This window comes from Scyliorhinus canicula, chromosome 1 (genome assembly GCF_902713615.1).
Source record: "Scyliorhinus canicula chromosome 1, sScyCan1.1, whole genome shotgun sequence".
NCBI classification, from domain to species: domain Eukaryota; kingdom Metazoa; phylum Chordata; class Chondrichthyes; order Carcharhiniformes; family Scyliorhinidae; genus Scyliorhinus; species Scyliorhinus canicula.
This window is the reverse complement of record NC_052146.1, coordinates 75898899-75915101: the sequence shown is the minus strand read 5'-3', so window position 1 is coordinate 75915101 and position 16203 is coordinate 75898899. Positions and strand designations below refer to the sequence as shown.

Genomic DNA, 16203 nt, shown 5'->3' with positions numbered 1-16203 from the left:
GTCTTATTTATATATTAAAACTTATAAGCTGTGATTGCCATTGCTTATATTTTGCCTGGTGCTTACTTCTCTGCTTTATTTCCCTTTACTAAATTCAGCAATGTGCTTCTTGCACACAGAGCTCCATAAATACTCCCAATTTTATTCCTCCTTCACATATCCAGTTAATTTCAAAATAGTTGAAATCTCCCATGATTATTAAATGCTCCCCACTATCTTCAAGTTCTCTGCTGTTCTGCCCAAGGCCACTAGGGTGTACACAAGAGCGAACGATTCATCTAACAACACCTGACAATTCAACAGTGCCCCCAAGAGGAACCATATAACCACTGTGAGATTTTGAAAAATCATAAATGGCATACAGTATAGCTGTACATTTACTTTTAACATCTAGTGTACATCATACTCCCCATATTCCAAGCCAGGTAGCTTAATAATGAATGAGCTTTACATACCCATCTCTGTTAGACAGGTAGGACAAGATCACAGACCCACAACTGCCAAGATGGAAAGTATATATTATTTATAAATGATTTAAACACAGATCCTGTGGAGTTAATCCTGTGAGTGACCAGGCCACACAAACTACAAAGTTTCAGGTTGTATAATCTTTGCCGAAGTAGCTGATCTCAAGTCAGAGCACAGGGATGGGTACGGTTACTGACTCAGTGCTATTAGATTAGGATGTGGAAAAGTCAGTCAGGGTAGGCAGCACAAGTGGGTAGCACAGTTGCTTCACAGTGCCAGGGTCCCAGGTTCTATTCCCCGCTGGGCCACTGTCTGTGCGGAGTCTGCACGTTCTCCCTGTGTCAGCTTGGGTTTCCTCCGGGTGCTCCGCTTTCCTCCCACAATTCCAAAGACGTGCAGGTTAGGTGGATTGGCCATACTAAATTGCCCTTATAGTGTCCAAAAAGGTTAGATGGGGTTATTGGGTTACGGGGATAGAGTGGTTTAAGTGAGCGGTGCAGACTGGATGGGCCGAATGGCCTCCGTCTGCACTGTATGTTCTATGTTCCTGTTGTTATCCGATTCCTGCTGGAAGTGGGTGTGTGTGTGGATATCCTTAAAATAGAGCTGCATTCTGCTGTGGCAACTCCTGCACTTAAATACTTCCAACAACGCAATATGTGGGCATATACTTTTAGAATAGGTGCCTAAGCCAGTCTCTGGTCAATGGTGATGCCCAAGATGTTAAAGGTGGGGAGTTCAGCAATGTTGTTGTTCATTAGGGCAGCACGGTAGCACAGTGGGTAGTACTGTTGCTTTACAGTTCCGGGTTTGATTCCCAGCTCGGGTCACTGTCTGTGCGGAATATGCAAGTTCTCCCTGCGCCTGCGTGGGTTTCCTCTTGGTGCTCCGGTTTCCTCCCACAAGTCCCGAAAGACGTGCTGTTAGGTGAACTGGACATTCTGAATTTTCCCTGTGTGTACCCGAACAAGCGGCGGAATGTGGTGACTGGGAGCTTTTCACAGTAACTTCATTGCCATGTTAATATAAGCCTACTTGTGACAATAAAGATAAAGAAGAACGGCCAAAGCTATAATTGCCATTACCTGGTACTAATGTGGCACAGATATTACCTGCACTTGTTAACTCAAGCCTGGATATTGTCCAGGTCTTTGTCTTCTCATAACTTGCAGTGTCAATGCCGCTTGCTGTCGAGCGCATCTGTTTTCTAGTATTCTGCTCTTGCTCAAATGAAGGCCGTAAGGGGTAATGGAGCCAGATGGTTCTGGCAGGCCGAAGCCAGATGGTTCTGGCAGAGCTGAACCGTCAGTGAACAGGTTATTGATAAAGTGGTATCAAATTATAACCCCTACGACAGGAGGCGGATAGGGCAGAATGGATTGATTTAGATTTCTCTTAATTATATTAACACTGTAATGAAGTTACTGTGTGTGTGTGGGGGGGGGGGGGGGGGGGGGGGGGGGGGGGGGGGGGGGGGGGAGATATGAGGTTCAAATTAGGGAGGCTGGTATCGAGGGAGATTGGGGATTTGTGGTTGTTCGTTCAGGTTGATATTTTGGTATTCTGATATTTTTGGTGTGTACATATATATGCTCCCCCCCCCCCCCCGCTGCCTGCTCATCCCCGCCCCCTGTTCACGCTATTTCCCCTCACCCCCTGCTTGTGCTGTTCCTTTCATCTATTTACAATCTGCTAATAATTACTTTGATGAAGGGACAGACTGTATTGCAGCCTCATTTGCTGACGATACAAAGATAGGTAGGAAAGCAAGTTGGGAGGAGGATACAGAAGAGTTTGTGAAGGGATAAAGATAAGTGAGAGGCCAAAAATTTAGCAGGTGGAGAAGGTGGGAAAATGTGAGCTTGTCCACTTTGACAGGAAAACAGAAAACATAGAAAACCAGAAAGGCGGCACAGTAACACAGTGGTTAGCACTGTTATTTCACAGCTCCAGGGTCCTAGTTTCAATTCCCGCTTGGGTCACTGGCTGTGTGGAATCCGCATGTACTCCCTGCGTCTGTGTGGTTTCCTCCGGGTGCTCCGGTTTCCTCCCACAAGTCCCGAAAGATGTGCTGTTAGGTGAATTGGACATTCTGAATTCTCCTGTGTAAGCGAACAGGCGCCGGAATGTGGCGGTTAAGGTCTTTTCACAGTAACTTCATTACAGTGTTAATGTAAACCTACTTGTGACAATAAATATTATTATATTATTTAAATGGACAGAGACTGCAGAGTTCTGCAGTACAAAGGGATCTATCTGGGTGTCCATGTACATGAATCACAAAACTTTAGTATACAAGTACAGAAAGTAATTTAGGAAGGGAAATGAAATGTTGGCCTTTATTGCAAAGGGGTGGAGTATACAAGTAGGGAAGTTTTGCTACAACTGAACAAGGTATTACATACGAATATACAAATGAGGGGTAGATCACTTGCCCTGTGAACCTACTCTGCCAGTGGGAGCACATCTAGAATACTGCTTGGAGTTTTGGCACCCTTCTTAAGGAGGAATACACCTGCATTGGAGGCAGTGTTCAGAGAAGGTTCACTAGGCTGATTCCTGGGATGAAAGGGTTGTCTAATAAGGAAAGGTTGAGCAGGCAAGGTCTATACTCGTTGGAGTTTGGAAAAATGAGAAGTGATCCTCTCGAAACATAGGTTTCTGAGGGGGCTTAATAGCGTAGATGCTGGATGGATGAGGGGAAGGCAGGAAAGTGGAGTTACGGCTGAACCATGATCTTACAGAATGGTGAAGTCTCGATGGGCCGAATGGCTGATTCCTGCTCCTATTCCTTCTGATCTTAATTGGATGAGGCATGCACAACAGCTTTGTTCTGTTGATCATGGGATACCTAGCTAGTTCTGGCATACAACATGCAAGTAGCTTCCTGAATGGTTAAAGCTTCCTTGCAAATATTCCACTTTAGTCGACACCCACCTCACCCGCGCTGATGAAGGATCATTGTCCTGAAAATGTATCTTTCTCACTCTCAATCAATGCTGCCTGGCCTGCTGAATGTTTCCAAGATTTTGTTTTGTTTTATTTTATTTATATGCAGCATAAATATGCTGCATGCTGCACTGCGAAGGTTGCACCTTGACATTTACGAATTGCCATTTGCTTAGGGCCAACCATAGTTGTGAGGCTGTCATTGAGCTTTTGAAGTTCAATGAATGAGTCTTTTAGTCGATTGGAGCCAAGTTCTGAGTCTACCCTTATCCTATCCTGGATTGAGTGAGCCCATGTGACTGGGTGCAGAACGATTGAAAGCTCTAGGGTTGCACATCTGTTTGCAATCCCCCTTTTACTGGCCTCAACTCCTCTGGTGTCATTTTGTCTGGGGATCAGATGCTCCTTCAAGAGAGGAGTATGGTGGTCCCTGCTAGCCGCCCATGGACCTGGGCTGCTGACGGCAGTATTTGTGGATCATGAAAATTCAGGCAAATCTCAGTTGGCAGTCTTCAGACGACAGGTGCAGTGGGCGTCTCATAGCTCAAGGATCTGGAACAGCTGGTCAAGAATGGGCTTCCGATCCTCCTACTTGTCCACCAGGATCCAAATCTGTGTACGGAGGACAACTGGAAGCACATCAGTCACCTGTAATCCTCACTGCAGCCACTGGCCCTCTCTGCCTCACTGGAAGTACTTCTTCAATGCTGAATCCACTGACCTGGACGCGGAGTACTATTTGAATACAGTATCCAATGTGGAGTCTTCCCTAACATGGCAGAACAAGTATTGGGTTAAAGCTTAGTGTTGGATGCGATGACCGCTTGCTTTTAAGTCAGGAGGTTCTGGGTTCAAGTCCCACGCCACATCTTGAGCATATAGTCTAACTCGATACTCTAGTGCCGTACTGAGCGACTGCAGCACTGTCGGAGGTGCCAGCTTTTGGGGAGTCTTGAAACTAAGGCCCCACCTGCTCCCTCAGGTGAACTTAAACAGATCTACTGCACTATTTCAAACAAGAGCAAGGGAGTTTTACTGGTGTCCTGGCCAACATTTATTCCTCAACCAACATCACTAAAAAATTATCCAGTCATTTGTCTCTTTGCTGTTTGAGAATGTCGCTGTGTGCAAATTGGCTTATTGGGTTCATTTCAGAATCCCATCACCCAGGTTCTCACTATTGTTTTTCAATAAGGTTTCAACAATCATAGACCACACAGTACTGGTCAGCACCATGAACAAGTTTTAAAAAAATCTTTCACGGGATGTAGTTGTCACTGTCAGGGGCAGAATTTGCTGCCCTTCCCTAATTGCCCTTGAACTTAGGTGCTTTTTAGGCCATCTCAGAGGGAAGTTAAGAATCAACCACATTGCTGTTGGTCTGGTGTCACATGTAGGCTAGACCAGGTAAGGATTGCAGATTTCCTTTGCTAAAGGGATCATAAGTGGTCCAAAGGGTTTTTACAGAAATTGATGATAGTTTCATTGCAGCATCAGACTAGCTTTCAATTCCAGACATTTTACTAATTTATTAGTTAAATTTAAATTTTCCACCAGCTGCCATTTAGAATTTGAAACCACATCTCCTGAGCTTTACCCTGGACCTGTGGTTTACTAGTTCCATGTTATTGCCATTACACCATCACCCCAAAAAGCTACCTTTCTAAGGCATTCTAAGGAAATCTCCACCATGAAGTAATGGGACAAATTGCGTACTCACAGCTGGAAAATCTCCGAATGGACGGCCTCGAGCAGCATGGAGTCAGTAAGGGAAGGCGTACAGACCATGGCAGACTGAAAACCAGGAAAAAAGGCACCATTAAATTGCAGCAGAACCAATGGTTCATCCAAAACAACTAGAGCAAGGTAATCTGTGTCTCTATCAACCATGCTGGGAGCCCCTAATTGATGGCTGCATTTCTGCTCGAACCTCAAGAGATACCCAGGATTACACTTGTGAAAGAGGATATCTTATTAACAAGGGAAAGTTCTACTTAGGCCATAAGACATAGGAGCAGAATTAGGCCATTCAGCCCAGAGTCTGCTTCGCCATTCAATCATGGCCGATATGTGTCTCATCCCCATTCTCCTGCTTTTTACACATAACCCCTGATCCCCTTATTAATCAAGAATATATCTAGCTCTGTCTTAAAGACACTCAAGAGATTTGGCCTCCACAACCTTCTGCGGCAAAGCGTTCCACAGATTCACCACCCTCTGGCTGAAGAAATCCATCCTCATCTCTGTTTTAAAGGATCATTCCTTTAGTCTGAGATTGTGATTCTAGTTTTTCCTACAAGTGGAAACATTCTCCCCACGTCCACAGGCCATTCAGTATCCTGTAAGTTTCAATAAGATCCCCCCTCATCCTTCTAAACTCCAATGAATACAGACCCGGAGTCCTCAACTGTTTCTCATACGACAAGCTCTTCATTCCAGGGATCATTCTTGTGAACTTCCTCTGGACCGTTTCCAAGGTCAGCACATCCTTCTTTAGATATGGGGCCCAAAACTGCTCACAACACACCAAATGGGGTCTGAGCGGAGCCTTATACAGCCTCAGAAGTACATCCCTGCTCTTGTATTCTAGCCCTCTCAACATGAATGCTAACATTGCATTTGCCTTCTTAACTCCGACTGAACCTGCACATTAACCTTAAGAGAACCTTGAAGAAGAACTCCCAAGTCCCTTTGTGCTTCTGATTTCCTAAGCATTTCCCCATTTAAAAAAGTCATCGCCTCCATTCTTCCTTTCAAAGTGCATAACCTCACACTTTTCCTCATTACATTCCATCTGCCACTTCTTTGCCCACTCTCCTAGTCCATCCAAGTCCTTCTGCAGCACCCCCTGCTTCCTCAATAATACCTGTCCCTCTGCATATCTTTGTATCATCTGCAAACTTAGCAACAGTACGCTCAGTTCCTTCTTCCAGATCATTAATGTATATTGTTAAAAGTTGTGGCCCCAGCACAGACCCCTGAGGCACACCACTAGTCCCTGGCTGCCATCCTGAAAAAAAAACCTTTATCCCCACTCTCTGCCTTCTGCCAGTCAGCCAATCCTCTATCCATGCCAGGATCTTACCCTTAACACCATGGGCTCTTAACTTATTTAACAGTCTCCTATTCGGCACCTTCTCAAAGGCCTTCTGGAAATCTAAATAAATCATGTCCACTGTTTTCCTTTTGTCTAACTTGCAACATTAAAGTTCCCCACTCACCTGGGACCACGCTCAGAGCTGAACAGGCCTGCTCCTATGTCTCGTGACACCAGCAAATGCCCAAGAGTAACTCATCCACCTGACAACTACACTGTCACCCAGACGAAGGTTTCCCTTCATGGGAACGCATCTGGCACAATGTCACCATGGGAATTGTTGAGAACAGAGCAAACACACATAAGCTTGTGGGTGGATTCAGCCACGCAATGACATTCAAAAAGAATGTGCAAATATTGACACAAGACAAGGTGACTATCATGGAGCTTCCTGCTTATGGGCTGAGTTCAGGGTGCCTTTGCTATGGCATAGAGCTGTCAGCAGTCTCTTACTCACTTTCTGGCTGTCCATTAGATCTTGGTGAATCCTCACATCAACATCCTACTCAATGCCATATGTTGCAATGTCACTGGTTCTAATGCCCAGCAAAATATTCACTACATGCTTCCTGAAGCCAGCCAGCCTGAGATATGAGTTTCTCCAGAAAAAGCTATATTTCCATAAGACATATTCTTCCAAACCGAGCCTCTTATTCATGGCTACCTCCAGCAGCACTTTAGCCTAAAAGTAAATCAGCTGACTGAGCACTAAGAAAGTGGACTTCACTGAATTTAGAACTTAAATACTGAATACCGTAACGCAAAAGCAGAATAAAACATTAGAATCATAGAATTCCTACAGTGCAGGAGGAGGCCATTCGGCCCATCAACCAGCCCTTGCTCCGATAGAGCACATTACCGACACCCAATCCCCCACTCCTAGCCCTGTAACTCCATCTAACTTTTGGGCAATTTATCATGGCCAATTCACCTAATCTGCACATCTTTGGACTGTGGGAGGAAACTGGAGCAGCCAGAGGAACTCACACAGACACGGGAAAAACATGCAAATTCCACACAGACAGTCACCCGAGGTCAGAATCGAACCTGGGACCTGGCACTGTGAAGCAACAGTGCTAGCCACTGTTCCACCCAGAGACAGGGTTGGTTGGCAGGAAGAGAAGCATGGGTATTTTTAAGCCAGGTGATGAACAGTCCACCCTTGTTAAAGACACTTAAATCACTGCATAATTCAACATTTAGTGCAAAATGAAGAGTCAGCCTCAGTGTGGTGTTAGAAGTCACCAGCATCATGGCGGAGGTTAGAGAGATACGGAGTGCATGGCGGAGATTACAGAGATACGGAGTGCACAGCGGAGGTTACAGAGATACGGAGGGCACGGGGGAAGTTACAGAGATACGGAGGGCACAGCGAGGTTACAGAGATACGGAGGGCACAGGGGGTGTTACAGAGATACAGAGGGCACGGGGGAAGTTACAGAGATACAGAGGGCACGGGGGAAGTTACAGAGATACAGAGGGCACGGGGGAAGTTACAGAGATACAGAGGGCACGGGGGAAGTTACAGAGATACAGAGGGCACGGGGGAAGTTACAGAGATACAGAGGGCACGGGGGAAGTTACAGAGATACAGAGGGCACGGGGGAAGTTACAGAGATACAGAGGGCACGGGGGAAGTTACAGAGATACAGAGGGCACGGGGGAAGTTACAGAGATACAGAGGGCACGGGGGAAGTTACAGAGATACAGAGGGCACGGGGGAAGTTACAGAGATACAGAGGGCACGGGGGAAGTTACAGAGATACAGAGGGCACGGGGGAAGTTACAGAGATACAGAGGGCACGGGGGAAGTTACAGAGATACAGAGGGCACGGGGGAAGTTACAGAGATACAGAGGGCACGGGGGAAGTTACAGAGATACAGAGGGCACGGGGGAAGTTACAGAGATACAGAGGGCACGGGGGAAGTTACAGAGATACAGAGGGCACGGGGGAAGTTACAGAGATACAGAGGGCACGGGGGAAGTTACAGAGATACAGAGGGCACGGGGGAAGTTACAGAGATACAGAGGGCACGGGGGAAGTTACAGAGATACAGAGGGCACGGGGGAAGTTACAGAGATACAGAGGGCACGGGGGAAGTTACAGAGATACAGAGGGCACGGGGGAAGTTACAGAGATACAGAGGGCACGGGGGAAGTTACAGAGATACAGAGGGCACGGGGGAAGTTACAGAGATACAGAGGGCACGGGGGAAGTTACAGAGATACAGAGGGCACGGGGGAAGTTACAGAGATACAGAGGGCACGGGGGAAGTTACAGAGATACAGAGGGCACGGGGGAAGTTACAGAGATACAGAGGGCACGGGGGAAGTTACAGAGATACAGAGGGCACGGGGGAAGTTACAGAGATACAGAGGGCACGGGGGAAGTTAACAGAGAGTTACAGAGATCAGAGGGCACGGGGGAAGTTACAGAGATACAGAGGGCACGGGGGAAGTTACAGAGATACAGAGGGCACGGGGGAAGTTACAGAGATACAGAGGGCACGGGGGAAGTTACAGAGATACAGAGGGCACGGGGGAAGTTACAGAGATACAGAGGGCACGGGGGAAGTTACAGAGATACAGAGGGCACGGGGGAAGTTACAGAGATACAGAGGGCACGGGGGAAGTTACAGAGATACAGAGGGCACGGGGGAAGTTACAGAGATACAGAGGGCACGGGGGAAGTTACAGAGATACAGAGGGCACGGGGGAAGTTACAGAGATACAGAGGGCACAGGGGAAGTTACAGAGATACGGAGGAAGTTACAGAGATACAGAGGGCACGGGAGAAGTTACAGAGATACGGAGGAAGTTACAGAGATACAGAGGGCACGGGGGAAGTTACAGAGGGCACGGGGGAAGTTACAGAGATACAGAGGGCACGGGGGAAGTTACAGAGATACAGAGGGCACGGGGGAAGTTACAGAGATATGGAGGGCACGGGGAAGTTACAGAGATACGGAGGGCACGGGGGAAGTTACAGAGATACAGAGGGCATGTGGGAAGTTACAGAAATATAGAGGGCCATCAGGGAAGTTACAGAGATACGGAGGGGTTTTATTCAATGTTGGCGGGGGGCGGGGGTGGGGGGGGTATTTTTCTGAGCAAAAGGATGGGGTTAGTAGGGGCCAAGAAAGTGCGGGTCCCGGGTAGGAGGTATGTGATAGTGAGTGGGGCGTTGGAGGGGATGCTGCTGGTACTAGTGAATGTATATGTACCGAATTGGGACAACGTGGCGTTTGTGAAGGGATTGCTGGGAATGATTCCGGACCTAGACTGCATCAGTTGATTGTGGCGGGTGATTTCAACTGTGTGCTGGAACCGAGGGAGGATATGTCGAGCCTCAAGTCAATGGGAAGTTTGAGGATGGTGAAGGAATTGGGAGGGCTTATGGAATGCATGGGAATAGTGGACCAGTGGAGGTTTAGGAACCCAGTGGGCTGGAGGGGGTACTCATTCTACTCCCATGTGTACAAGGTACAGGTTACATAGAATTTATAGTGCAGAAGGAGGCCATTCGGCCCATCGCGTCTGCACCGGCTCTTGGAAAGAGCACCCTACCCCCTACCCAAAGTCACCACCTCCACCCTATCCCCATAACTCAGTAACCCCACCCAACACTAAGGGCAATTTTGGACACTAAGGGCAATTTATCATGGCCAATCCACCTAACCCGCACATCTTTTGGACTGTGGGAGGAAACCGGAGCACCCGGAGGAAACCCACGCACACACGGGGAGGATGTGCAGACTCCGCACAGACAGTGACCCAAGCCGGAATCGAACCTGGGACCCTGGAGCTGTGAAGCGATTGTGCTATCCACAATGCTACCGTGCTGCCCCTGATTTTGTAGTGAGTCAAGAGGTGGTGGTGGGGGTGATGGGAGCAGAGTATGCAGGAAACATGATCTCGGATCACGTGCCGCACTGGTTGGAGGTTAGACTTAGTTCGAGGCAGGAGCAGAGGCCAGGATGGAGGCTGGATTCGGGGTTTTTGGCGGAAAAAGGATTCTGTGAAAAGGTGTGGTCAGTGATCACAGATTATGTGGAGTTGAATCAGAATGGGGAGGTGTCCACAGCCACGTTTCCGGAGGCATTGAAGGCAGTGGTTCCGAGAGAGGTTATCTCGCTCAAGGTGCATAGGAGGAGGGGGGAGGAGAATGGACAGTTGTTGGACGAGATAGTCGAGGTGGACAGGAAGTATTCGAGAGCTCCTCCCAAGGAGGAGTTGGCGTGAGATAAACGATACAGGGGCAGTTTGACAGGCTGATGATGGGAAAGGCTATTGGGCATCTATGGAAGGTGAAGGGGTCCGCTATTGTCCGCGCTCGCGTTAGAGCCCTTGGTGATGGCCCTTTGGGGGTCAGTGCAGTGGCAGGATGTTGTGAGGGGGATTAGGGAACACCAGGTGTCTCTGTATGCAGACGACCTGTTGCTGTTCATGTCGGACCTGTTGGTAGAATTATGGGTGTACCGGAGAGTTCGGGGCCTTCTCGGGATAAAAGTTGAATTTCGGAAAGAGTGAGGTGTTTCTGGTGAATGTGGCGTGTTGGGGAGCCAATCTGGGTGCGTTGCCATTTAGGGTAGCCAGGGACAGGTTCAGGTATCTGGGAGTCCAGGTGAAGGGGAGTGGTCGATGATGCACAAGTGGAACCTGACAACATTGATGGAAGAGGTTAGAGGGGATTTTAGGCGGTGGGATACGCTACGCCTGACACTGGTGGTGAAGTTCCAGGTGGTTAAGATGAATGTACTACAGTAGTATTGAAAATAATCAATTTTTAGCACATCCTCACTTGAACGTATTTGAAAAAAATTTGAGCTATTTGTTCCCACCGCCCTCGAGGCCTACAGAGTTGTCAAGTATATGAATCACTGTTTGATTAACATTTCAATGCCAATTAAGTTGCAGAGCTTCATCGTATTGGGGGGGGGGGGGGGGGGGGGGCAGATCAAATATTTCTAACCAAACACTAGAAGGAAAATTAGAAAACAATGAAGATGAACAGAGAAAAAATAGACATTGTGGAGAGAAGAGCAAAACTTAAGGTAGGCATCCCTGGAATAGAACAGTAAGATGTCTTACAACACCAGGTTAAAGTCCAACAGGTTTGTTTCAATCACGAGCTTTCGGAGCGCAGCTCCTTCCTCAGGTGAAGGAAGGAGGAATGACCTGAGGAAGGAGTTGCGCTCCGAAAGCTCGTGTTTGAAACAAACCTGTTGGACTTTAACCTGGTGTTGTAAGACTTCTTACTGTGCTCACCCCAGTCCAACGCCAGCATCTCCACATCTGGAATAGAACAGCAGTGAGTCAGTCAGTGTAAAAAAAAAGCACAGCACTGTGGATGTTGGATATCTGAAATTAACAGAAAATGCTATAAATGCTCAGGCCAGGCAACATCGGTGAAGAGAAAAAGAGCTAACATATCTGGTTGATGACTTTTCAGTATAAGTGAAACGTTAACTTTTACCCTCTCCACAGATGCTACCTGACCCGAGTATTTCTAGCATTTTCTGTTCTGATTTCAGATTCCTAACATCTGAAGTACCCTGCTTTTCAAACATATCCAAACTCGAATTAGAAGTTGCCTGAAACCTCTCGGCTAAAATACTTCAGAACTGAGTCGTATTTTAATAAAAAATCCAAAACAATTAAGTGACAAAAAAAAAAGCTTGATTTATATTCCCTTATTTGAACAACTCTGCAGTCTGCAACTCCAAGTTTTACAAAGAAGAGCAGAGTTGATTTATATACTTGACAACTCATTGAGAGAGTTTGAAACGTTGTTCTTCTTGTTTTGACTGAAAGTCTCAAGGGAGCGTGGAGACAACAAGCTCAAAAAAACCTCCCCCTCCCCCCCAGCTGCATTCATAGATTTTTCATAGATTTCATAGAATTTACAGTGCAGAAGGAGGCCATTCGGCCCATCGAGTCTGCACCGGCTCTTGGAAAGAGCACCCTACCCAAGGTCAACACCTCCCCCTATCCCAATAACCCAGTACCCCCACCCAACACGAAGGGCAATTTTGGACACTAAGGGCAATTTAGCATGGCCAATCCACGTAACCTGCACATCTTTGGACTGCAGGAGGAAACCGGAGCACCCGGAGGAAACCCACGCACACACGGGGAGGATGTGCCGACTCCGCACAGACAGTGACCCAAGCCGGAATCGAACCTGGGACCCTGGAGCTGTGAAGCCATTGTGCTATCCACAAGGCTACCGTGCTGCCCATTCAAGGAATGAGGATGTTGATATGCCAAGAAACTAAACCCTGCCAACTTAATTTTTTAAAAATACATCTGGACCTAAATGTGGCAAACCAGGGTGAAGGGGAAGGAGCTACAGCACATAAAGGAGGCCATTTAGCCCATCCTGCCCATGCCAACTGAAAAAGTGCCATCAAGACTAATCCTAATTTCAAACCCTTGGTTGGTTTTCCTGCAGTTTGAAAAAAAAAATGGTTATTGAGATTAATGCTACAAAGTTACAAAATACAGCACCCAAAGGAAAGGGGGGGGGGGGGGGGGGGGGGGGGGGAAGAGAGAAAATAGAACTTAACCCGCATGAACACAGTGAGCATCAAGAGATCAATATCACAATTGGCCTAATGCCATCATTCAGTGACTTCTCTTCACGGATTCCAGACCACCTGCACCTATGTAGGAGCAAGGAATGGATTTGTCCTACCCACGCTTGCAAAAACAAAAGAAAATGTGCAAAAACTAAGATCTACAAGGAGTTACAGGCTACGTAACGTGACAAAACCCCAAACCCTGACCCACCTGCCTAGGGGTTAACCACCAAGGCACCATATATATATATACACCCATCCCCTCAGTAGCAGAGGCAGGGAAACAAACCCAGCTCCCCAGGAAATCCCTCCCCAAGCTCCTAGAAGTACAGGATAACCGGGCCACAGCACCAGGCCTTGGTCTGGAGGGTGTGCTCCCACCCTAGAATAAGAAGAATTGTCAAGGCACCCAAAAATTAGGGAGAGCAGATTCCCTTCTCCCCAGCACAAACACAGAACACTTCCTTCCTCCCTCCCCCCAAACACCCACGCCTTTTTTTGTATCATCTATAAACTTAAACCAAAAAGAGAAGGGACCAAATCTTGTGATGGCTTAAAAGCCACGAATCACCGATTGTATAGAGACTTGAGCACATGGACATGATGGTGGCAAAGTGGCACAGCAGTTAGCACTGCTGCCTCACAACACTGAGGATCCAGGTTCAATTCCAAAAGAGACAACAATCTCTCCCTCAACGTCAGCCAGCAAAACTTAGGAGCTAGTCATTGACTTCAGGAAGCAAAGTACCGTACACACTCCTGTCTGCATCAATGGTGACGAGGTGGAGATGGTTGACAGCTTCAAGTTCCTCGGTGTGCTCATCCTCAACAATCTATCCTGGTCCACCCATGTCGATGTTACGACCAAGAAAGCACAATAGCACCTATACTTCCTCAGGAAACTAAAGAAATTTGGCATGTCCGCACTGACTCTTACCAACTTTTACAGATACATCATGAAAGCATCCTATCTGGCTGCATCACAGCCTGCTTTGGCTACAGCTTGGCCCAAGACCGCAAAGAATTACAGAGAGTCGGGAACACAGCCCAGTCCATCACACAAACCCGCCTCCCATCCATTAACTCTGTCTACACCATTCGCTGTCTTGGGAAAGCAGTCAGCATAATCAAAGACCCCTCCCACCCAGGTTATTTTCTCCTCCAACTTCTTCCATCGGGCAGGAGATACAAATGTCTGAGAACACGCATTAACAGGTTCAAAAACAGCTTCTTCCACGTTGTTACCAGACTCCTGAATGACCCTCGTATGGACTGAACTGATCTTTTCATATATCTTCTCCACTGAGTAGTACTATACTCTTTATGCTCACCTAATGCCTGTACTTATGATTATACGATGTATTTAAGTCTGTCCTATGTTTTTTCATGTATGGAACAATCTGTCTGGACTGTATGCAGAACAATACTTTTCACAGTGCCTCAAAGATTCAGTCCATAAGTTGACCGTGTGTCCAAAAGGTTAGGTGTGCTTACAGGTGTAGGCCGGGTGCGTGGGCCTGGGTGGGATGCTCCTTTGGAGAGTTGGTGCAGTCTCGATGGGCCTCCTTCTGCACTGTAGGGATTCTATAATGCAGGCTGACCATCCCAGTCCTGTAAATACGCCACTGGGCTGCCAGAGGTTTTTTTTTAAGAACTATGTTAAACTGAGACCTTATTCAAGACCTTATGCCCTCAGGTGCATAGACATCCCATAACACTATTTCAAAGAGCAGCACTCCATATGTCCAAGTCAAGAGTTATCCTTCAACCGACAGGAATAAAATCAGTTACCTGTTCTGCACCACATTGCTGAGCTTGCTGTGCATTTTTTACATTGCAATATAACACTTCCAAAACTTAATTCATAGAATCAATAGAATCCCTACAGTGCAGGAGGCCATTCAGCCCATCGGGTCTGTACCAACCCTCTGAAAGTGCACCTACCCATGTCCACTCCCCCACCCTATCCCCGCAATCCCGTAACCCTACCTAATCTGCACATCGTTGGACTGTGGGAGGAAACTGGAGCACCCAGGGGACACCTACGCTGACACAGGGAGAACATCCAAACTCCACACAGACTGTCACCCAAGGCTGGAATTGAACCCAGGACCCCGGTGCTATGAGACAGCAGTGCTGACCCCTATGACACTCCCCAAACAACCTGAATGGGAATCATAATCAAACGTCACTGGCTGCAGAGCCCAGACCTCCTGAGAATATCCTAAAGAGGCACAAGTGCTTCTATTCTTTGACAAACTCGGCTGAATTTGGCACAACCGGATTGGGGATGTGCTCATTGGAATCACTTCGGTTTGCCGGCGCAGAGCCCCCTTATTTAAATGGGGGGGGGGGGGGGGGGGGGGGGTGGCAGCTGCTGTCCAGAGAGTAACCGGCCGACCGCTTTAACGTTGACTCCAGCAATAAAGCTGCGAGGTTAAAACTCCGGCTCCTTCCTCAACAAGTTGATACGAGAGGCTGTCTAACCGAGGCAGCACGAACCCTCTCCCTCTCAGGCACCTTCTTACCTGAGGCCGCCGGCCCTGAGGCGCACCGACAACAGCCACGCTCTGGAGGCCGCCATAGCAGAAGCCCCGCCCTCAGAGCGGCGGCCAATCAGCCACTCTGATTGACCCTCCCAGAAAGACCCGCGCGGAAAGGGGCGGGACATTGTCATGGTGACGCCAGTAGCTGCCAGTCTTGGGGTGAAGAAACTGCAGGTGTGCCAATGGTGAATGCACCAGGGGATGGGGGATAGACTGGTGCCACCTCTGCCCATTCGAGCTGGTGAAAAATGAAAAAAAGTAAAATTATTAGTGTCACAAGTAGGCTTACATTAACACTGCAATGAAGTTACTGTGAAAATCCCCTAGTCGCCACACTCCGGTGCCTGTTCGGGTATACAGAGGGAGAATTCAGGATGTCTAATTCTCCTAATAAGCACGTCTTTCGGGACTTGTGGGAGGAAACTGGAGCACCCGGAGGAAACCGGAGCACCCGGAGAAAACCTACGCAAACACGGGAGAACGTGCAGATTCCGCACATACAGTGACCCAAGCCAGGAATCGAACCTGGGACCATGGCGCTGTGATGCAACAGTGCTAACC

At 47.8% G+C, this 16203-nt stretch overlaps 1 protein-coding gene across 2 annotated transcripts in view; it reads right to left on the bottom strand.

Annotated features, from left to right (window-relative positions):
- The window catches only part of pisd (phosphatidylserine decarboxylase), a 173850-nt gene extending 158117 nt beyond the window's left edge, over window positions 1–15733 (bottom strand). The window contains exons 1-2 of one of the 2 annotated variants that reach the window (XM_038793397.1): window positions 15625–15733; window positions 5138–5211 (exon numbers count right to left, since the gene is read on the bottom strand). In XM_038793397.1, coding sequence (XP_038649325.1) covers window positions 5138–5211; window positions 15625–15680 — 130 coding nt within the window. In that variant the 5' untranslated portion in view covers window positions 15681–15733. The remainder of the gene's footprint in view (window positions 1–5137; window positions 5212–15624) is intronic. The other variant, XM_038793400.1, reaches the window with a different exon arrangement.
- Between the last annotated feature and the right edge of the window lie 470 nt (window positions 15734–16203).